The sequence below is a fragment of the Alexandromys fortis genome, unplaced genomic scaffold (assembly GCF_014885135.2).
Source record: "Alexandromys fortis isolate MF-2015 unplaced genomic scaffold, M_Fortis_MF-2015_v1.1 scaffold_36, whole genome shotgun sequence".
Classification (NCBI taxonomy): domain Eukaryota; kingdom Metazoa; phylum Chordata; class Mammalia; order Rodentia; family Cricetidae; genus Alexandromys; species Alexandromys fortis.
Window position 1 is genome coordinate 402,928 of NW_026067915.1, and position 21,232 is coordinate 424,159.

The 21,232-nt window shown below is 43.0% G+C and overlaps 2 protein-coding genes across 4 annotated transcripts in view; one reads left to right on the forward strand and one right to left on the reverse strand.

The window, feature by feature from the left end:
- Positions 1 to 2,219, forward strand: part of Cep70 (centrosomal protein 70) — a 52,336-nt gene extending 50,117 nt beyond the window's left edge. For 2 of the 3 annotated variants that reach the window (XM_050139567.1, XM_050139566.1), the window contains exons 17-18: positions 288 to 367; positions 1,546 to 2,219. In XM_050139567.1, coding sequence (XP_049995524.1) covers positions 288 to 367; positions 1,546 to 1,607 — 142 coding nt within the window. In that variant the 3' untranslated portion in view covers positions 1,608 to 2,219. Of the gene's footprint in view, positions 1 to 287; positions 368 to 1,545 lie in introns of those variants that run through there. The other variant, XR_007591219.1, reaches the window with a different exon arrangement.
- A 9,175-nt stretch (positions 2,220 to 11,394) lies between these two features.
- The window catches only part of Esyt3 (extended synaptotagmin 3), a 47,017-nt gene continuing 37,179 nt past the window's right edge, over positions 11,395 to 21,232 (reverse strand). The window contains exons 16-23 of the mRNA XM_050139686.1: positions 21,123 to 21,209; positions 20,329 to 20,478; positions 18,561 to 19,054; positions 17,864 to 17,962; positions 17,260 to 17,391; positions 15,446 to 15,551; positions 13,873 to 13,922; positions 11,395 to 13,557 (exon numbers count right to left, since the gene is read on the reverse strand). Coding sequence (XP_049995643.1) covers positions 13,521 to 13,557; positions 13,873 to 13,922; positions 15,446 to 15,551; positions 17,260 to 17,391; positions 17,864 to 17,962; positions 18,561 to 19,054; positions 20,329 to 20,478; positions 21,123 to 21,209 — 1,155 coding nt within the window. The 3' untranslated portion in view covers positions 11,395 to 13,520. The remainder of the gene's footprint in view (positions 13,558 to 13,872; positions 13,923 to 15,445; positions 15,552 to 17,259; positions 17,392 to 17,863; positions 17,963 to 18,560; positions 19,055 to 20,328; positions 20,479 to 21,122; positions 21,210 to 21,232) is intronic.

The window sequence follows — 21,232 nt, forward strand, 5'->3', positions numbered from 1 at the left end:
TAGCAAATATTCTAAATAAGATGCTTTAAGAAAATAAAAGGAAAATGGTATCCGGGTGAATTGAGATCTTAAAGGAAACTGGTATCCGGGTGAACTGAGATCTTAAAGGGAAACTGGAACTGAGATCTTAAAGAAAAGGATTGCTGTAGTTGATCATCACATTTATATTCAATTTAGCAAGTTAGTTTCTTCTCACTCCGAAAGGGTTTTGTCTGCAACTACCTGTTAACAATCAAATGCAAACCCCGAAGTTGGAAGCTTTTGTAAACTGTGTATTTTTTAAATAGCATTATCAACAAATTGGAAGAACATGAGGAATTTTTTCCAGCATTTCAAGCTTTTACGAACGATCTTCTTGAAATCTTAGGTAAGATCTGTTGATGGTGGCTGAATCTCTTAAGATGTCAATGGGTTTGAGAGAAGGGTGTTCTTTAGACACTGGGCTCCTGGTTACTTTAGGTGTTTGGTGGGAAGTGTAAAAAGTCGTAACTACTTTTCAGAATTAATCCTTACTAATTAGGATTAATTCTCAGAACAGAAAAAGACAGCTATAAAGAGATAGCAACTATTTCTTTTCTTTTTAAATATTTATGTGTATGACCATTTGTATGTATGTATGGGCAGATGCCTGTGGAGGCCAGAGGAGGTGGTCGGATCCCCTGGAATTAGAGTTACAGACAGTTATGTCTTGTTAGTTCAGGGAACTGAACTCAGGTCCTCTTACAAGAGCAGCAGGTACTTTTAACTGCTGAGCTATCTCTCCAACCCTGTGAGACTATCTTGTTTTGGGCCTTCTCATTAGAAATGGCTTATTCTGTGAGACTCTTGGCTCTGTCATTGTGGCCCTATATTAGAGATGTGTCAGGATAAGGGAAAGTACTTTGTCAGTGAGCAGGAGCTGTAGAATGTGAATTCTGGCCAAGGCTCACTGAAATTTGATGCCTTAGAAGAAAAATCAAACTCAGAAGGAAGCCTCTGAAGAACCTGAACTGCTTTTTGAAAATGCAGACCAGAACCAGCCATGTCCCTGAGGTTTTTGTTGTTGTTGTTGTTCTGGGGGTACCATACACCTCTTACTGAACAGATCTCCCAAAAGAAGGGCTGAGAGCACTCCACTCTGAGACTAAAAGGATCAAGAAGGAACACTGTGTTCCTTAAGAAGAAATCAATTCCCAAATCCTTAAGTGGAGACCCAGAAAAGAGATGCGTTGTCTGGCTAGGACGCATGTTGGGACCCATGTTGGCTGTACAGATTTAAGAGGTACCAAGGTATCATAAGTGCAGCCAGCTGGATGTGTTACCAAGGTTTTGCTGATTATAAAATCAATACCATAGTCAAAGGGAAAATTGCAGATGCTCTATGAAACACCTGTGTGAGGCAATGGTCACATACAGATAGCTAATCCTGGAGAAGACTCCATGTGTGTGAGAGCACTCACTGCTATTGCTGCCCTAGGGTTTGAATTTTGTCTGTGATGTCTTATTTTTATGAGCTTTTCACTAGAAAAATTACTCTCTTTATAACTTGTATTTTTTCTATTACAGAAATTGATGACTTGGATGCCATTGTACCTGCAGTAAAGAAATTAAAAGTACTTTCATACTGAAAACAAATTAAATCATTTTTACTGTGTAAATTGTATTCATAACATTCTAACTATTTTAAAGAACTGATCCTGAGACAAGATTCAAAAATGTTATCAGCTCTCAGAATTCATCCTCTTGCCATTGGGTCATTCTCAATCCATATAAGTTTTAGTTTTTGATTATTTAATAGAAAGTAGCTGCTAAGTTATTAAAATAGTACAATAACTTTAGATCCGTTATCACTTCCTAAGTAATGCTTGAGTGTTTTAAAATGTAATGATTATTTTAAGGTAGAGATTGTGCATAGCAAAAGAGACTCAGGGATATTTGTAAATTATAGATACTTGTATTTAAGTTCAAGGCGTACTGACTTTTTGGTCAGAGAAAAAAGAATGTCAGTTGCTTTCTAAGCCCAAGCAAAAGGAGGCCACTGCCTTCCAGGCAAGGGCTAATGGGCATATTTCAAAGCAGAAAGGTAATGTCTTTGTATTAAGGTAGGAAGTTAATCATGAGTGAAATAGATGATTAGGTAGAATACTTTTCAGAAAAAAAAATGAATATTTATTTGCAATATTGATGTAATGTACTTTTATAAAGAAATAAAATCACAAATAAAATTTTTGTAAAGACTTTCCAGATGTAAGTGTTCCTAGTGGCGATATGTATTGCTCATAAATAATGAGTCATGTTATTTCTTTGGCCATCGATTCCTCCTTACTGCATTTTAGGTAAGAGTCCTGTTCTCACTGGTTTCTGCTTATTCTCTACACTCTGTATTCAGTGTGATGCGGGGGCAGTGTTCTGCATGACATCCATGAACACAAGCTACTCTAGGCTACCCCATGTCCTTCTTTAAAGGTGCCATTCCTACTGGTTGATATGAATTATTGTCATAAAGTGTTTCTAGGAAACAGCATGGTAGTATGGAGAGTGCCAAAAAACAGCCAGGTTTTTTTCTTACTTTAAAATTCTTTGCTTTCTTAAGCTGTAATTAAATTTTTAAATCCTAACCCAGTGGTTCACAACCTTCCGAATACTGTGACCCTTTCAAACTGTTCCTCATGTTGTGGTAACCCCAACCATAAAATTATTTTCATTGCTACTTTGCAACTGTAATTTTGCTCCTGTTATGAATCATAATGTAACTGGCTGTGCTTTCTGATGGTCTTAAGCAAACCCTGTGAAAAGGTTGTTAAACCCCCAAAGGAGTTATTTCTCACAGGTTGAGAAACCACTGTAACTAGCCTATAATCTAGAATGTTTAGATGGGTTCCTTAGAAAAAGCATTTGGTTATTCATTTTGAATTGACAAAATTACTCTTAAGAAATTTCTGTGAGGAAGTTTGGAAGTCTTTTTAAAGATTTTAAAGGATTTGCTTTCATTATTTTTTAAATGTGTGTTTGTGTGTATATGCGTGCACTTGCACATATTATGTGCTGAGTGCAGGTGCCCTCGGAGTCCAGAAAAAAAAATGCTGAATCCCATGGAGCTGGAGTTACAACCGTGTGTGAACAGCCCCATGTAGGTACTAGGAACTGAACTCTGGTTCTCTGCAAGGGCACTATATGCTCTTAACCACTGAGCCATTTCTCTAACCCAAAGGTTGGAAGTCTTGACAATGTGTGTAATGTGTATATGTGTGTATGCCCGTGTTTGAGGTGGGTTGTCCTGTATTCCAGGCTGGCTTTGAACCTGCTATAGCCAAGGCTAACATTGAACTCCTGAACCTATTTCCACCACCCCCCAAGTGCTAATATTATAAGCTTGTACCACCACACCTGGTCTTAACAATATTTGGGAATAAAAGAAGAAATATAATTAAAAGATCATAATTGGCAGCTAGAGAGATGGCTCAGCAGTTAAGAGTGCTTATTCTTGGGTGGTGGTGGCACACTCCTTTAATCCCAGCACTCAGGAAACAGAGGCAGGTGGATCTCTGTGAGTTTGAGGCCAGCCTGGTTTACATAGTGAGTTCCAGGACAGCCAGAACTGTTCCACAGAGAAACCATCTCAGAAAAACAGAAAACAAACAAACAAATAAAAAGTACTTATTCTTGCAGAGGATCCCAGGTGCCCAGCATCCATGTTAGGTGACTCATAACTGCCTCTACCACCAGCCCTAAGGGGATCTGGTGCCTCCTGCCTCAGGCCTCCAGGGGCATCTGTATTTATATAATTAAAACTTTTTTAATTAAATTAATCTAAATTTTGATGGCTAGTTTTAATCTCACAGTTAGCTCTTAGTTTAAAACAGAAGTTTTTAAATCCTTTTCCAGAGGACAGGAGGGTTTTGGAGGTGCCTCAGGGCCATTAAGGACAGTCACACTAATGCAAATAGTTTAGGCCCTTGTTATTATATCTACCTTTATTCAATTTTAATTGTTTAAACCTATAAAGTGCTACAGTTGTTCCTGGTTTATAAATGAAATTTGGAATTTATGCCCTGACAGTGCTGAAGCATGCATGGGCAGCCCATACATGGTGGTTCTGTTGAACTTGTCCATATTGGGTTTCATGGTCTAAGTTGATGAGGACGACTGACCAGGTCTCTTCCTCTGGTTTATATATAGAACTATCTAAATATAAGCATTCAAAACACATTTTTAAAAACAATTTTGATGTATAATTAACATAAAAACTATACAAGTATGTAAAATTTGGTAAGTTTTGGTGTATATCTGTCTGTAATGCCGCGGTGGTTTGAACGGGAGCATCTGCCACAGGCTTAGCTATTTGAACACTTGATCCCCAGTTGGTGTCACTGTTTGGGGAGGTTGGGAGGTGGTGTCTTACTGGAGGAAGTACATCACTAGCAGGCTATGGTATTTATGATCTTGTTCTGCTTCCTGTTCATTCTCTTGCTTGTGTTTACATTTTATGTTGTGAATTTGACATTGCTTCTTGTCACCGTGACTGGTGCTGGCTGCTGTGCCTCCCCACCATGATGGACTCCTATTCTGCTAGAACCGTGAGCCCAAATAAACTTTCTTCTGTAAGTCACTATGGTCATGTGTTTTATCACAGCAACAGAGTATGGTCTTTTGCTATTGAGCCTTTAGAATTTGCTCAGACTTTGTGATTTGAGATGATTTAAATATATTCCATATACTATTTTAAAAATTGAATTGCAAAAAAGAATCACTATTATGGGTACATTTTGCTATTGTGTTATTGAGAACTATCGTCCAACCATTTTTGTCTGCTTGATTTGTCAGTTTCTAGGAGATACTAAAATCTATAAATTTGCCAAATTTTATTCTATGTATCTTGAACCCATTTTCTAAGTACATATAAATATAATTGATATATTTCTTAATATCCTTCTTTATATCGGGGGCTGGAGAGATGGCTCAGAGGTTAAGAGCATTGCCTCCTCTTCCAAAGGTCCTGAGTTCAATTCCCAGCAACCACATGGTGGCTCACAACCATCTGTAATGGGGTCTGGTGCCCTCTTCTGGCCTGCAGGCATACACACAGACAGAATATTGTATACATAATAAATAAATATTTAAAAAAAATATCCTTCTTTATTGCTATTCATGTTCACTGCCTTGAATGTTATTTTGTTCTTTTTGTTTTCATCTATCATTATTATTACAGTTTTGTTTTGGAACTCACTATGCAGCCCTCGCTGACTTGGAACAGATGGAGGTCCATTTGCATCTGCAAGGTGTGTACTACCCTGCCTGGCTTTGTTGATTTTTAGTTTGTATTATGTAAGTGTGCATGCACACACATATGCCACAACATGTATGTGGAGGTCAGAGGATAATTTTCTGTCAGTTCTGGGTTCTGAGGACTGAACTCAGCCTTTACCAACTGAGCCATCTCATAGCCTGGTTTTATCTTAATAACAACTAATTATTTTATTGTACTACCTTTTAAAATATGTATATGTTATAAATATCAAGTATAATTAAAATGATTATAAAGTTAACACCCATGTAACAACCAAGAAATAGAGCACATAGGTGGCTATCCCACACCTCCTAAGTTCCTGGAGGTCACTGTCATCCTGACTTTTATGTCAGTCACTTCCTTAGTATTTTAAAGAATTGGGGATTTTTTATGAGCATGCCTGAATCAATATATGTGCCTCTTTTTATAAACATGGAATTATAGTATCCATGCTATTTTAATGTTCCTTTTGTTCACTGTTATGATTGTGCTGTGCACCCATGTATGCTAGGCCTAAGCCATCTGTTTTCATTGCTGTAGAATATTCGCCTTTCTGTTGTGCTGAGGATTGGCATCTGAGTGGTTTCTAGGTCTCAGCTATAGTGAACAACGTGCTGTCGGCACATGTCCTTATGCGCATATGCAATATATATCTAGCATATATAGCTCAAACCGAACATGCTGGATCTCAGCAGCAATTGTTTCTATGTACATAGAAAAAAATTCAGTATCTACTCTGAACTCTATACAGTTCCACAATTAGGGTGCATGTGTTCTTGTTCTTGTGGGTGTGAAGAGGTAAACTCCCTGAACTGGGTTATTCAATGAGATACACTCAGTTTAAAAGGAGGGGGAATATATATATCATCTACTTTAGAAGCTAATGGTAAGACAAAGACACACAGACTCAGAGAAATGCCTGCTCCCTTTACCGTATAGGAATGTGCTATTCAGCCCAGGGCCAGGCCCTAGCCAGCCTCTGCTTCCTTCGTGTCGTCAGTTTCTAAGTGTCGAAGAGGAGGGAGAGTGGTTCAGGAATTTCCTGTGAGTACCAACTGAATGGTTTAAATTTTAAAATTCTTTTTAAAAATACTTGAGACTACACTAGTTGGGCAGTGGTGGCGCACACCTTTAATCCCAGCACTGGGCGGGGAGGGCGGGGGGGGGGCAGGGACAGGCAGGCCGATCTCTGTGAGTTCGAAGCCAGCCTAGTCTACAAGAGCTAGTTCCAGGACAAGTTTCAAAACTACAGAGAAACTCTGTCTTGAAACAAACAAACAAAAAAATACTTGAGACAAACAAAGAACTGTACTGTGTGGCAACCAACCCTAAGATTATCCTGAGGAAGGAAGAGAAAGGATGCTGGCAGTGGAGGGCCTCCTTACATTCTCCCACAGCTCTTGTGAACTGTGTTGGACTTGGAGGCTATGATGACCCCATGGCCAGGCCGAAGAACAGCACAGAAGTTCCCAGTGGACATCTGGCCTGGGGTTAACTGAAAAATGGGGCTCAGGAAATCCTGAAGATCAGCAGGAGGGACATCTGGGATGGCTCTCTTCTGACCACTGTACCTGGTAACCCAGAACCAGATATCATGTGATGGGAACTCTGGGGAGACTCTCCTGCTGGCATCTGTCCCCCTCTAATGTCACAGACCTTTCCATTCGTCAGTACAGAGGTCCAACATGCTTTACTACTCCCAAGTCTCCTTCCTTAGCAGTGCCCAGCACTCCTGGGTGCCTGGTGCATCTCAACCCTCTGAAGCGTCCCTGGACATTAGCCATGCATCACAGTAGCCACTGCCTTCTTGGGGTCCTCTTACACCTTGCATAGCAACTCACTCACTGAGCATTCCAACACATTCTATAACATTTATTTCTTCTCATATACCTCTGCCTTTCAAGTAGCTGACAGTGTTCCAAGCTATCTACAAAATCTTGACAACCTCCTCAGTCCAGGATGATGTTTATCAGAATGAACCATCATTGGCTGCTGCCTATAGGCTTTCTTTGGTTGAATATTTGATGTCATGGCTTCAGCCTCCTGCAAATGGAAGAGTTCATCTTCAGGAACCCCAGCCATGGTCAAGAATGAAACCATTTATTCTGCAAGAGGCCTGGCAGTGGCGCCCACTAGCTCATGTGTGCAGTACCCTGCTGCCGAGTCTTCTACTTCACCCGGAGCAGCTCCAGCCGACCCCACTGAACTGATCTTACAGCCTGCTGTCACCTGGCAGCGTAAGCAATGCTGCAAGGTTGAAAAATCCAGCCTGACTAGTCATACATCCCTCCAGAAACTACCAACAGGATTATAGACAACCCCCAAAGAGTCAGAGCCAGGAGCGGAAAAGTACTCAGCTCCTAAGAAAACCAGTGAGTAGCCTTGCCTCGCAGTAAAGTCCTCGCTTAGAAACTGGGATATCATCTAGGCCCAGCTGCCCATTTTCCATGCCTCGACCCCTGCTGAAATCAGAAAAGAAAAGGCTTCCAGCTTCACATATGTATTAATGATGGTCATAAGTCTCACTACTCAGCCACCAGGAGCTTGCCTGCCCAAGCTGACAGTTTCCTCTGCTCTCCAGTTCTGGGCCTCTGCTCTTTGCTCCCTGATTCAGTTTCCAGCCCAGCTGATGTCAAATGAGAACCTGAGATGTCTGTCTTCTCCTGTGAATCCTCCTTGGTTGGAAAGTGAACTGTTCTAAGAAGCAGTTTCTTTTCTACTAGACCCATGAAAATTCACTGGGGATTTTGGAAGTGCCCTCCAACTCTTCGTCTTCCCACAAGCTTGAGCAATATGAGGGTAAATATTGCTAGAAGAGCCACCTCTCAGAGGCCTTCCGGGGGTTCCATGGCATCTATAAGCAGATGGAATGGAAAGGAAAGTGTTCCTATCTGCCTGACCCAGCTTCATTCTCTTGAGAGATCTCGCTCTACTGACCCTTGTACTGAGTGTGCCTCCCTCTGATCAGCACCTCACCTCTGTGAGGTCTTGGACTGCCTGGAGGCCATGGCTCGGCCCTGTGGGGTCTATATGTGCTTAGAACAAGAATGTGCTGTGAGGGTCCCATCAGAAGCAGTCTCTGCTGAGTCCATGTCCGGAATGAAAGGCCCTGATGTACTGCCTTCTAGGCTACTTCCTGTGGGCTGTGCACCCCAGACCTAAGTTTGGATATTGAACAGAGGTAGAATCCCTCCATGTACAGCAAGTAAGTACAGTGAGTACCCCTGCCTCTGCCTTCCCTCACTTAGAAATTATCTTATCAACTTTGGTTTCAGTTTTTAATTGTTGAGAGCTACAAGTGATTTAAAAATATTTGTATTCAGCAGTCTTGCAGAAAACAATTCTAGATCTTTATTTTAGATTTTACAGGCGTGATAGCCTTATATGTATATATCCATCCAGAATATGTGAGTAGTAGGGGAAGCTGCTCTGTGTAACCACTTGTGCTACATTCTGTGCGACTGGAGGCAGTTCCATTTTTGTGGGTAACAATGGAGACTTGTTAGTGGTTTCTGAGTTAGCAACGTTAAACATAAAACTGGTTTGTGTTACACAGTTGCTTCTTCCTTGCCTCACAACAGCTGCAATGTGGGGTTGAATAGCAGCATCCTTTTCTTAAAGTGGTGTTTGCTACTGTTCATATAAACAGAATAGAAAGTTTTCTTGGACATACCCTTTTCATTTTATTGTCTTTAAGTGGTTCCCTTTGAAGCAACATGCATAGCTGTACTTTTATTTCAAACTATTGGTTACTATTCTAGATTCTAACAGTGTGCTTCACTGTGTTACACACGAGCTCTTCTGACCATCCTGTGTTTTCTATGTTTTCTTGTGTATTCCTCTCTCCTCACTTGGAGGTGGTTACTTTTTCTTTACAATATCTCCTTCACTACTGATTTGGAAGTTTCATGTTCCAGTTGTGTTTTTGTTGCTTTATTTTGTTGGTCATCATAAAATTTTGAATATATACTTTGTTATCCAGTAGACAGAAGCCACATTGTACATGAAAACTTAATATAAGAATTACTCATAAAAGGTGTTTGACTACTGAAAGGGGAGGTGGTGAAGGAAGAGACTCTTAATAAGAGTACTGAGCAGCAATTTGAGAAAGAAAACACTACCTCCCAGAGCTAAAAGAGAGCAGACAGGGAATGAAACAGCTAAGCACCTCTGCTGAGCTGCTTCAGACCTCAGAGGCAGCTGCCATGGGGACTACTCAATCCACTTAGCTAAGAATCTGAAGATGGCAGACTGTTGCTAACACAGAACCTGGGAGCATGAGCTACCAGTAAATTATGCCCCCAGACCATTCAGCTAAAGAAAACTGTTGATCAGAGAACAGCTTGCTGTCTTCCTTTTCTCTCCTTGCAGTAGCCCTCCATTGCCCTCTGTTGTTCAAGTCCAGTGTCAGTGCTACTTTAGAGATGACCTGAAGCTGAAAGTGTAAGTAACTGACCACCTCACGTTGAGAACTCACGCTCCCAGGCACTGCTTCTACAGCCATGGCCCTCTCTCTGCAACGGTCTGCTGTACATCCATGTATATGTCTCTTTGTAGGATGTTCTGTGTACATATGGAGGTTGGGAGGTGTATGTGTATGTGTGGGTACAGGTGAGTCCAGTAGAGGGTATCAGATCCTCTAGAGCAGTGGTCCTCAGCCTTCCTAATGCTGTGACCCTTTAATACAGTTCCTCATGTTATTTTCATTGCTACTTCATAACTGTAATTTTGCTACTGTTACGAATCATAATATAAATATCTGTGTTTTCTGATGGTCTTAGGTAACCCCTAAGAAAGGGTCATTTGCCCCCCAAAGTGGCTGCAACCCACATGTAGAGAACCACTGTCCTAGAGGCATCCAACTTGGGCTCTGGGAGCTGAACTCTGGTCTCTGTAAGAGCAATATGCACTCTTACTCCTGAGCCATCTCTCCAACCCTAGTTATATATATATATATATATTTTTTTTTTTATTTTATTTTATTTTTTTTTTTTTTGAGACAAGATTTTTCTGTGTAGCCCTGGCCATCTTGGAACTTGCTTGTAGACCAGACTGTCCTTGAACTCAGAGATCTGCTTGCTTCTGTCTTCCAGGTTCTTGGGTTAAAGGTATCATGCCTCCTGGATTTTTAAGTTTTACTCATCTGTAGTTTTTCCCATGAGGACTTGAATACATTATCAGCCTAACTGGTATGTTTTCCTTGCTGATACTTTGCGACCATCATTCAATTTGATATTCCCTAAGCTTCATGTCTTATAGTAGCAACCTTAAGTGTGAGTTTTGTACTTGGCTATCAAAGCTCCACAGAGTTCCAGGTTCTGGGGGAGTTTTCACACCGGCTTGGCTCTGTGTATGGTCAGACCCTTCTCTCCAATAGCAGAGATCAGCTGTTCTACATACTGCTGCCGCCTGGTCTGTATGCTCGCATGGCGCCTCTCCTCGGTGTATGCTGACATTGTTTCCCATGCTGTAACCTCCTTTGACTCCTGCACACTGCTTCAGTTCTTCTCTGTAAATCAGCACGAGAAATGTCACCGTGTTCATTATTTAACTAGGTCTACTTGTTTGAGTGAGAATATCCCCAAGAGGTTTTAACTCATGGTCACCAGTTGGTGGTGCTGCTTGAGAGATTTAGGAGGTGCAGCCTTGGAAAGAACTTCACTGGGATCAGCTTTGAGAGCTTGAGGCCTCAACCTACTTGTCATCCATTGTTTCTGGTTTGTGCTTTCAGTCCAAGGAGTGAACTCTTGGCTTCCTATGCCTGCTGCCATGCTGTCATTATAGAACTCCTAGAACTGTTAGCTAAAATGAACTCTTTTATAAGGTGCTTTGGTCATGGCAGCTTATCACAGCAACAGAAAAGTGAGTAATATACCAGGTAGTCATGGGTTTGGGGGACTGGTAGGCGTTCCCCTTTCTGCCACCATCAGTTTTAGGGTGGGTAGTATTTATGATACATTCCTTTCTCCTTCCTTTTGCTGCTTTCCCGTGTCTATTTAGGAAGAAATAATGTCATCATGAGGTAAGGTGAATATCAATTGCCATATTTTATTGTGAGAATTTGTTATTTAAAATAGAAATATCAGGCTGAGAAGTTGGCTCAGTCATAAAAGTAGGTGTCTTGCAAATACAAGAATCTGAGTTTGAGTCTCAGAACTCAACGTTAATCAACATAACAATAAACAGGTAAGGCAGTACATCTTATGTTCCTAGCACCGGGAGGGTGGGAATTTGGGTCCCTAGGGTTCACTAGTCAGCCAAGCTAGCCTACTTGATGAGTTCTGGGCCAGTGAGAGATCCTGTCTCAAAGAAAAAAGGGGGAGGGGCATCCTCTAGTCTCTTTTTTACACACATACATAACACACACACACACAAGAGAAATAGCTGCAAAAACTTTATTATGCATCAAGTAGTCTACAGTTCAGTTGAGATACAAACTAAAACATGTAGTTGCTTAGCATGTGACCTAGTAGAGCTTGTAAACAACACCAAGAATTGTTCAAGTGGAAAGCGCTACACAGGAAGAGGCTATTGCAGTATGGACTGGCCATTGGAAAAGATGATACAGTATCTGGACTACTCTGTTCTCAGGATGCTGCTGAACACACATCTGCACAGGACTATAGCAGCAGAAACCAAAGACCAGGCTGTCTCACATTTGGCAGGTGAGTCAGAGCTATGAATATTACACACTATAATAAATACTGTTGTTTTCTTCTGTTGAGACAGAATCTTGCTGTTTAACCCAGGCAGGCCAGCCTTAGCCTCCCAAGTGCTAGGATTACAGGAGTAGCCACTATATCTAGTTGGAATGTTGCTGGGTTTTGTTTTTGTTTTTTTGTTTTTTTGGTTTTTTGAGACACAGTCTCACTTTGTAGCCTTGGCTAGCCTGAAACTCACTATGTAGACCAGGCTGGCCTTAAACTCAGAGGTCCATCTGCCTCCCAGTGCTGGGTTGAAAGCCATGTGCCACCATACCCAACTGTCGCCATTCTTTAGAAGAGCATCAGAGAAGGGCCTGCGAGATGGCTCAGTGGCTAAGGTGCTTTGTTGTGCAAGCTTGCCCGGAAACTACATAAAGGGTTAGAACCATCTCTGTCACAAAGTTGTCCTTTAACCACATGTGCCGTGACACATATACACCTCCTGCTCACATCATACACAGAATAATAATAAAGAAAAGCATCACTGAAGACAACAGGAACATGGCAGGCAATATTGCCTGAGTGGGTGAAAGATAAGGGTGTGGCCTTGACAATCACCCAAGAAACGTATAAGAACAAAAAAGTCCGGTCTTACAAACTGAAATGTGTAAAAGGCACTTGTTTAAATATACAATTTACATATTTTCCTTTTAATATGTATATCAGGGTGACTCAGCCATCTCAGAACTAAGTCTCAAACTTATCTGTGAGAAATACAGAAAGCCCCCACTCCTCCTGGGAAGTTACTGTTCTGCAGCCTCCAGCACCCAGAGTTCAGATGCTTGGGGTTAGGATTAAAGCTTCCTATGAAAATAATGCCACATGCCAGAAGTTTGCCCCTAGGCCTTCCCGGAGCAGTAAACGTGGAATACTTAAGGGTATCACTCTAACACTGTCAGCTCCAGTGAACCAGGGGCAAACGTCTAGGCTTATGAGCACCACAGGCAGCAACCAGAAGGGCTTTGGCAGTGTTAGCTCTGGGCAGTTTTGGGTTTGGTTACTTTTAGTTATGTATACAATGTTGTGTCTGTGTGTATGCCTACTCACCAGAAGAGGGCACCAGACCTTATTACAGATGGCTGTGAGCCACCATGTGGTTGCTGGGAACTGAATTCAGGACCCCTGGAAGAGCAGGCAATGCTCTTAACCGCTGAGCCATCTCTCCAGCCCTGGTTTGGTCACTTTTTATTTCCACAAGAGTGGCCTCCTTTGGTCAGACCTGCCGGGGATGCTGGTAGCTGCCCCAACCCAACCCTGTGTTGGAGAGAGGGCACTTTTCTTGCACACCCTTTAGGCAATTCTAAATGCGATGTGAACAATTACCAAAGCGAGAAATCACTGCTGGGGTTTTGGTGCCTCATTAGACACCAATACCACAGTTTCTGAATTTGAACTAATCAAATTAAGAGATAGTTGTACTTCTACATGATCCCCATTACTATCCAGTCATGCAGTTAGAGTTCACACAGCATCCACTTCCATCAAATATGTGTTCTTATTAACAAAATACATGCATACACTTTCTGACATTTTGGTGATAGCACCCATCGTCAGCTCCTGGGCTGTCCGTCTGGAGTCAGCTCGTACCTGTAAGACAGTCGGGTTTGGACTTGTGTCAGTAATGAGGATGTGGGGCTGCAGCAAGACAAGCAGCATGCACGGTTTCCATGGAGACGGCAGAACCCAACTGTCTGTAGAATTAATCCTGGCCAGCATCTCCCAGTTTCAGAGGACCAGGCAGACTATAGTCCATAATACCTGAGTAAAGGGTTACTCTGTCTCCTTTTGTTAGAAACCAAAGCACTGAAATAATACTGAAAGTAAAAGAACTCTAGAGACCAGGGCAGCTGCTGGAGTTAGTGTCCTCCATAGTTAACAGGGATAAGGAGAAGGCACACTTACCACTGTGAAAAACCCTTAATCAGATCTTCTTTTGATAAGTCAATCAGTACCTACAATCACAAATATTAGCACCGTGTTAAATGGGAACACTTTGGAGTAAACTGGGCTGAGTGTAAAGGGTCTCATTTTTCAGCAGGGTATTTTTTTAAAAAAAATGTATCCTTTGAGAATTTTATACATGTATTCAATTAAATACAATCATACCCACACATGCCTCATTTCCCTTCTCCAGCTCCCACTAGAGCATTGCCGTATGCCTCATCCCAGCATCATGTTCTTTTTTTTAATAACCCACTAAATCCAGTTAGTGCTGTTCATATGTGCATAGTATGGACCACAGGCAACCTACCAGCAGCCATGCCCAAAAAGAAGAACGAGTCCCCCTCCGGCAGCTATTGACTACCAATAGCTCCTCAACTATGGGTGGGGCTCTCTGAACCCCTCCCCCATCCGCCCATCAGGGTATTTCATCATGGAGACTTTCCAGAAAGAATGCAAACACCAGCGTAGGTGTTCTAGAGATAACTATTTCTACCCTGCACTCAGGAGGCAGAGGCAGAATGAGGCCAGCCAGGGCTACATAGTGAGACTCTGCCTCAAACAAAACAAAAGCTGTTCCTGTTTGAAACAGGAATTTGAGATATTTAAAGAATATCTTCAAGAATTACAGATATTTTAAAAGTTTAACTTTCAAGTTTATGGCTGTGATAAAGAAGAAAACTTCCCCCATAAAAATGAGCATAATACCATCTGCTTCAAAGGCAGAAAATACTGCCATTTCATAGAAGTGGGTGTTACAGAGATTGAGTGCAGAACGTAGTTATTAAAATATAACTACAGTACTGGACAAACGGAGTATTCTTGACTCTCCTGAGATTATATTTCCTCTTATTTTAAGTAAAATTCTTTTAACACAGAAACCTTGATCTAATGCAATCCAAGTTTTATTTAATGATTTATTTATAAAAATAGGTAATACCAGAGTAGATGCCACATACTTACAAAAAACTGAATTTGGATATTCTCAAGGTTGCTAAATAATGTTTATGCACTAGTTTATATTTCTATGTTAGGTCTGAAACATATGTGGTGTAGGAGGTCCTTCTGTATTTTGTGTTGCTTTCATTGATTATTAAAGAAACTGCCTTGGTCTAGTTGATAGGGGGGATCTCAGGTAGTAGGCGGGGAAGACAGAACACAATTCTGGGAAGAACAGAGTGGCAGATGCCATGGTTCTCCTGCCCAAGACGGACGCTGGTTAGACTCATGTGGGTAAGCCACAGTTAAGTGGCAATACACATTAATGAAAATGGGTTAGATTAGGATGTGAGAGTTGGCCAAGAAGAGGCTAGATATAATGGGCTAGGCAGTAATTTAATTAATACAATTTCTGTGTGGTTATTTCGGGGGTTAAGCAGGCCAGGCGGTGGGACACGGCCCACATCCTCATACTACATATATGAAAACAAAACGTCCTTTTAAGGAGGCTGGCCCTCCTTCAGTTCAGCTCTCATGAAATTGGAATGATTCCATCAGGTGCTAGGATACAAGGAAGGAAATGACAGCTACTTACTCTTCCCAGCTCCTTTCTTCTGTGTGAGCCAAGAGGCCTACTGTTTTTCACTGCAACATCCAGTGACCTCTTCTGTACTTCTTCCATAGGAACAAAATATTCAAATCTTTAAAAGCCAAAACATTCAAAGTGAGATTTACATGTAGTCACTTTTGCGGAAAAGTTTCTTTCACTTCCCACTAAAACAAGAGCTTTCAACAGTTCACAGACTCAGCACTGGCTCCTAGGCTCCCAAGTGACATGTCATCTAAATCCATGAAGTGTCAAGAGACTGCTTGTGATGAGCCTCAGAGAGCTGCTGTCTGGAATGTGCTGTGTCCTGACTCTACACTGACTGCTCTCATCTGCACCCACCCAGAGGACACCTCACCCCTCTCTGTTCTGACAGCAGAGGAGCAGGGTGCTCATGAGGTAGGTTCGCTGGAACTGCATGGAAAATGACTGTCCTTCAGAGGACTGTGGACCAGCCTTGTCTTCATCAGCCTCATCAGAGAGGCACCTGGAACCTGACTTCTGGGTTTCTATTTAGGGTGGGGTTTGTTCAGTCTGCCTTCAGATAACCCTGGCTTTCACCCTGTTGTAAGTTTTAGAGAGAATGACTGGCAGATTGTCTTGCTAGTCAGATACTCCCTCCTGTGTTCTTCTGTAGCCATTTTAACATCTTTGTATAATTGTGTCAGAGCTCCCCTTCAAGGCAGTGCCCACTTGCGTGGCTATGGATGGTGTGGCTGGCAGAGTGTTCAGTGACTGTTGGATGAGCCTTCTTGCTGAGGACAGAGACTAAAGAGGACTTGGTTTCAGCTGTTTAGAGTAGTTATGATTGATTAAAATAAGAGGAAAAGAAAAGTCATGTTCCCAACCTGGCTAGAAATGTCTTGTCTGAGGACTGCAAAGCAGAAGATAGCAAGAATACAGTGGCTCAGTGGTTAAGAGCACTTGCTTGTTCAGTTTGAACGAAAATAACCCCCAAAGGGAGTGGCACTATTAGGAGGTGTGACTTAGTTGGAGGAAGTGTGTCACCATGGGGGTGGGCTTTGAGGTCTCCTCTGGTCACATTACACCCAGTGAGAGAGACACTTCCTGTAGCCTATGAATCAAAATGTAGGACTCTGAGCTCATTCTCCAGCACCACGTCGCACCATGATGAACTAAAAACCTGAAAACGTAAGCCACCCCTTAAATGTTCTCCTTTATAAGAGTTCCGTGGTCATGATGTCTCTCCACAGCAATAGAAGCCTAAGACACTACTCTCACATAGGGCTGAAGCGCAATTCCCAGCACCCACATCAGGTACCTCAAGACCATCTGTAACTGCAGCTGCAGAGGATCCAGACCCTCTTCTGGACTCTGCAGGTACTATTACAGACATGGAATACACATTAAAAAAAAGTAAGGATTTGCTACCACTGGACTAGATCATCAAACACAAGAAATGTGCTAAAAGCCTGCCTCAGTTTTGTCTTCAGATGTAGACGAAGAGAAAGAATCTCTTTTACCTGCCAACCTTGTTATGTTGCAGGAGGGAAGAGAGACCAGAGAGCTGAGAGTATGTGCTATTCCACCACCAGGAACATTTTATCCTCTTAAAAATAGCACATGTAAGCAGCTTTGATCATTTTTGGATAAACTGCCATAGCAGCCCCTTTTCCCACTAAAAAGTATATAGGGGCTTCATGAGGCCAGACCACATTGTCCTGTCCAACTCAGCCCCAGGCTCCCCCACCCCCGTATCTGGCAAGCTCCAGCATAATGCTAGTGTTTGGTACTCAGTACTATGAAAATAGATGAGGTTTGCTAAGCCCTGCCCTACTAACGTCTCATCAAATAGGGGCTCCAGGGTCTTGCGCTTTACTGAGGTCTTCTTGCGACTCGTCCATCGTCTTTCAGGCAATAGGTAGATGCGAACATAGGGATCAGCTCCACTGCTGGTACATGGTGTCAGGTTTCTGATGGACAGAGAAAAGGGGTTCTTAGATACTCATTTGGGAGAAGGCTATACCAGCCACTGGGGATTAGATGGACTGGAGGATTAAAATTCTCCGCATTCAAAAGACAAAAACCCACAGAATTAAAGGACGAGCTATGAGCTGTGGTTTTGTTTTGAACACACATTTTTGTGCTGTTTGGGTAGAGTCAAGTATTTTGTACTCAAGGAATTTGGGGGTTCCTGCTTAGGAAGACCTACTTGCCATTGGCCACCCCAAGACAGCAGTCTGAGAAGAGTCCTTGACTCCTGAGCCCATGCACACCAACAAAGAATGGTCACTCAACATGCCCCTTTGAGGATTTTTGCCGCGGATGGCTTGTAGGTTCTCAAATATCATTTAGGAGTGCATGGCTCCTGCCGTCACCCTAAGGAGCCCTGTCATATGGTCGCCTGATACTTCCAAAGACCTCCCTGTCCCAGGATCTCTTTACCTGCACCCGTTGACTAGCACCCTGAGACAGTGTCGAAGACACACATAGCGTACTGTGAGCTGAATCTCACCCAGCCGTCGCTGCCTAGGATCCCCATCTCTGTGGGAAAAAAGGGGGGGGGGGCTGTCACAGTAAGAACTATTCCTCTCCCTTCACCTGAAGATAGAGAAGGATGCCCGATGTGAGGAACACAGACTCATCTGGGTCAATAATTCTCTTCCAGGTTTCATCCAGCATTCAGTGTAATTATCCTACTTCTTAGCAGAAAGCATAAATAAACCCTGGAATGGATTGGCCCTTATATCCTGATTGCTTGTGGGGTTTGAGGGAATTGGGATGTTATAATGGTCTCTTCTGTCTTATAGTTATAATGACTGAATTAAATCAGGTAATGCGCTAAGCCCACAGGAAGTACCTAATACGTGGAGTCACTTATGTAAGTCCACATTCTAAATTTTCCATGTATCCCACGATACTCAGAATTCAGAAAACGTTTCTATGGAAGGGACCTAAACAACTGAAGTCATCATATAGCGAGAGTTGTATACCAACAACAGGGTTCAAGCTGCCTCTTGTAAAGACATGTTGTGAGAAACCTGGACTTGGGCCGGCCTGTAATTTCCTATTTACTCTTCCATCTAAGGACCTACTTTTCACTCAAGTTATATTAGAAAAGATCAAGCAGAGAGATGCATACTCAATGTTGAGGCTGACATCTGTCATGTCAAAGCAGGAAGAAGCCAGGGAGTTGAGTGAGGACATGCTGGGAGCCAGCCTTGTGGGTGGCCATGCGAATGGGAAGGCAGGGCGGCTCATGGGTCTGGGTGACTTGATGGGCCCTGGAGAGTGGGGGCCTGGGACAGTCAGGAAGATGGTAGCTGGGTTCCTCTTCTTCCCCATGAACTCACAGAGCCCTTTGGCACTGTCCTTGCCTTTCGACTCCAGGCTTGTCTCTGGGGGCTTAGGCTCTGTGGCCTTGGTGACAGCTGTGGTGGTTTCAGTGCTCTTGGATGCTCCCTTGATGTCAGAGGCAAGGTCCGAGGCATGTGTCACATCTGCAGGGCCTTCTCCCTGGGATGGAGCTTTGTGAGCCTGGTTGGTGGCCACCTTCTTGATGAACAGAGGGCCTTTCTTTACAGCATCGGGCCCAGTATATGGGCTTCCCAGTTCTCGTTCCTCCACACGTAAGAACTAGAAGCAGATGACAGGGTTTTTTGTAGGCAGGGCTTCCACTTTCCCCCTTCCCCTTTCTCCTCAGATGTCAATCAACAAGCCCTTTCCTAGGGAATTCTGTTTCCAGAAATAAATGTGGGACTGAAATATATTCATTTAAAAAAGTAGTCTAGAATAAAAATTCTACCAAGCAGCAAAGATTGATTAACAAGAGGTATCTGTCTCAGCTTGTTAGGGGGAAAGTCTTCCCCAAACAGACCATCTTATAGAAGTATTAGGAGTTTCTAGTTTATATTCAGATTTCCTAATGGGTTTTTAAACCCATTAAGTTAACATAACAATGGATCTAGGTTTGAAATGCCCTGTGGTATTCTGCCAGATACAAAGCTAACCCTCCCTGGCAGAGAGCAGCCTTTGATCCTTTGATCCAGGCCATCAAGGAGCACTGACCACACTCATGACAGCCACAAAACAGTCCCACTGAAAACAGATGAGATAAACAGCAAAATTCATTGCCAGGATCCTCTCGTGGATCAGACTATTAAGACTGGGTATTGTGCTTGCAGACAGTGTATCTCCCTCAAACCTTTTTATGAAGCCAAGGTTTTCCATCTAACATGGAAAAAAATTTTACTCCCAAACTCCCAAAATCTTCAGACAACAGAATTAACAGATTACACTCTAAACATTTTAAATGACTAAGGATGGATTGGGAATATAGACGATAAAAAAGACCATGTGATTCGGAAGAGATGAAATTAAAGATGAAAAAAATTACTATCGAAATACAAACTATTCTGAAAAAGTAGTAAGCCAGACATAGTAAAATGCAGTGGTAAGGAGGATGGTTCTGAGGAAATTAGCTGAGACTAGAAGATAAGGTTGCGGCATGGATCAAGGATAGAAGAAAAATCTAGCATGGAAGTTCTAGAAGGGAGGGTTAAATGAATGGAGGAGGTAGTGTTTGAAGCAACAAAGAGATGGTATTATGAAAATATCTCTCGGTCCCAAAGAGACTGAACTTTGCCAGACCTCACAGCAAAGTTAATAATACCCTTAAGAGCATTTCAGACTATATTTAAACCGCTACCCTACTGTGTACTCAGCCTGTTAAATTTTCATCCCATAGTGCAACATCAAGGAAGGAACTCTGAGGTTATCTCTAATGCGTTAACCCAATGAGTAGATGAAGACACAAACATCTCTCCTGACTTCTGCATTCAACAGATAACTCACTCAGTGCTGAGACCTGTTCCAGCTCAGCCCCACCCGCTGAGAAAGGAGGTATTTACCCGAAGCACCAGCCTCATGGAGATGAGGCTGTCCAGGCCTGAGTGATCCAGCTGGAAGCGCTGCTCAAGGGTGAGGTTGGCACAGGGGAGGATCTGGCACAGTGGAAACTCCAATACTCCCAGGGCGCACTCCAGGTCATCATCCAGCACCTGGGCAGTGGACCAGTCACAAAACCAGGGGAGAGCTAAGCCCACTATGGGGAGTCTGTGCTTCAGGAAGTATGCACTATGGAGCAGTTAACATCTGGTGCCCTTCAGCAGGCGGATTGGCAACAGGCCAGACCTTGTACCTGCCTGGAGTCTAGGGAAGGGAGTGACTAGAGCAGAGGTGATTGTAGTCTGCATGAGGCCAGTCTGGCATGCACCCAGAGCCAGCAGGGCTTTTGTATGGCTGTATGGTAGGGCACTTAGGCTCATCAGTTCAGGGCTCCAAAATGATCCCACCCAGCTCCAGCACTTACAGTGCTCTTGGGCAGATGGTTGCTTTAGCCTCTATTTGCGCCTGTGCAGATCTTTTGTAAAGTCTAGACTCTAGCCCGGGACCCTCAGACTGCGTAACTATAATGATCATCGCAAGGAGAACTAAAGAAATTAACTGGTTGCCTTCCCACAGTCTCCTCTATGGTGACCTTGGGCACTAACCTCAAGGGGCTGAGGGCGTGTGGGGCCTCATTCCCTCCCAACACACTGGGGGGCTGACTACTGGTAGAACTGCCCAAGGGACACAGAAAACCCTCGCCTGCCCGTGGCCTAAAATGTTCTCAGCTGTCCCCAGAGCCCAACTTCAGGCAAACCTCCAGGCAGAGCTGCTCGGCTGCCACACTGTGCACGAAGAAGGAGAACACCTGGCTCCACACAGGATCCTTGCTGTGGGGACAGGTCTGTGGGCAGAAACGAGATCATC